At 27.1% G+C, this 1,455-nt stretch overlaps 1 protein-coding gene across 1 annotated transcript in view; it reads left to right on the forward strand.

Annotated features, from left to right (window-relative positions):
- LOC103310371 overlaps positions 1-192 on the forward strand; it is a 1,651-nt gene extending 1,459 nt beyond the window's left edge. The window contains exon 3 of the mRNA XM_008188466.2: positions 12-192. Within this exon, the coding sequence (XP_008186688.1) occupies positions 12-105 (94 nt within the window). The 3' untranslated portion in view covers positions 106-192. The remainder of the gene's footprint in view (positions 1-11) is intronic.
- The last annotated feature ends 1,263 nt before the right edge of the window (positions 193-1,455 follow it).

Genomic DNA, 1,455 nt, shown 5'->3' on the forward strand with positions numbered 1-1,455 from the left:
CACCGCCAAAGGTATGATCATAAACAATTTTTGAATCAACAAATTGATGATTCAATTAATTTGTTTGCTTCAAACAAAAGGAGATTGTCATTACTTTTTGAATAATAATAATATGATGATAATATGATATAAATTAAATTAAATAAAGTGGTTTTTTGTTTAAAATGTATTAAGTATGTTCTTTCTTATAAATATTAGAACTAATAGTGTAATTTTAGATAAAGTTAAATTTGTTTTTATTTAAAAAAAATTTTGTTTGCCCCCCCTGAGCTGCAACTCTGCGGGCGTGCCTGCCTGAGCTAATATCATTATTTTGGTATATTGAATCTGTTTCAATTAATATTTTTTCATAATTTTCTAAATCTTCTGTTGTATAAAAACCTGGTTTTGTAAGATCTTTATGAGTCAATAATCTCCACATACCTGGCGTCATTATATGTTTTTTCCATTTAAAATTATATCATCAAAATCAAAATCTATTGGACATTTTCCGATCATATGTTTTTCAGTATTTTCATTATAATATATTCCAAATATATTACCTGTTTCTAAAGTAGGTAAATATTTCATTGCATTTTCACCCAGTATTATTACATTTTTAGGCATAGGAGATTTTGGTGTTGCATTCATTGGAGGTTGTTTAGGTGTGTCCATTAATTTTAATAACTGCGGATCATTCATTAGTGTTCTTATTTCTAAAGGTGATTTAGCACCTAAAGTTGGTTTAATTGGTTCTGCCAACCTTAACATTTCAGGGCGCCTTAAGGGTACTAGCATTTTATGAATATCTTCATCAGTTTGCTTCTTTAACTTCATTAACTGCATTTACAATATTTTTTAATTCATTTGTTACAGGACCAAATGATTTCTCTTTTTCCCCTTCAATATATATGTTCCTTAAAATTGCATTTTTAAGCCCCTTCTTCAGGTTATTTTCAAGTTTAATTATTTCATCTGCTTCTTTAACAGACGTTATATCTTCTCCTTTTTTCGTTACAGTCTCCTTTTTTCTATTTTTCATTACTTTTCCCCTTTCTTTTAAAAAAATATTCCTCATATCTTTTATATCCATTTAAGAATAAAAAATTTAATAAACAAATATAGACGAAAACGTTAAAATATATTAACGTTACGATACAACGTAAACGTTTTACGTTTTGTTGCTTGCTTTTTTTTGCAAACAGGTCGTGTTTTCGAAGAAAACTCACGTCCAAAGGAATGTCTTGCGAATACGTTTTACGTTTACATTTTACGTTTACGTTTTACGTTTATGTTAATGTTTACGTCTAAATTCATATCTTTTTAAATCTATTATAAAATGTGTATACCTGTTAAATCAATTGAAATAAACCCAAACTTATTCTTCCAGCAAGTTGAACATAAAGATTTAAATTTATCAAAAACTATATCATTACTCAAAAAATCTTTCCATATTCTCCTAATATAAAAATCTGT

The sequence above is a fragment of the Acyrthosiphon pisum genome, unplaced genomic scaffold (genome assembly GCF_005508785.2).
Source record: "Acyrthosiphon pisum isolate AL4f unplaced genomic scaffold, pea_aphid_22Mar2018_4r6ur Scaffold_21441;HRSCAF=23996, whole genome shotgun sequence".
In the NCBI taxonomy this organism is placed as follows: Eukaryota; Metazoa; Arthropoda; class Insecta; order Hemiptera; family Aphididae; genus Acyrthosiphon; species Acyrthosiphon pisum.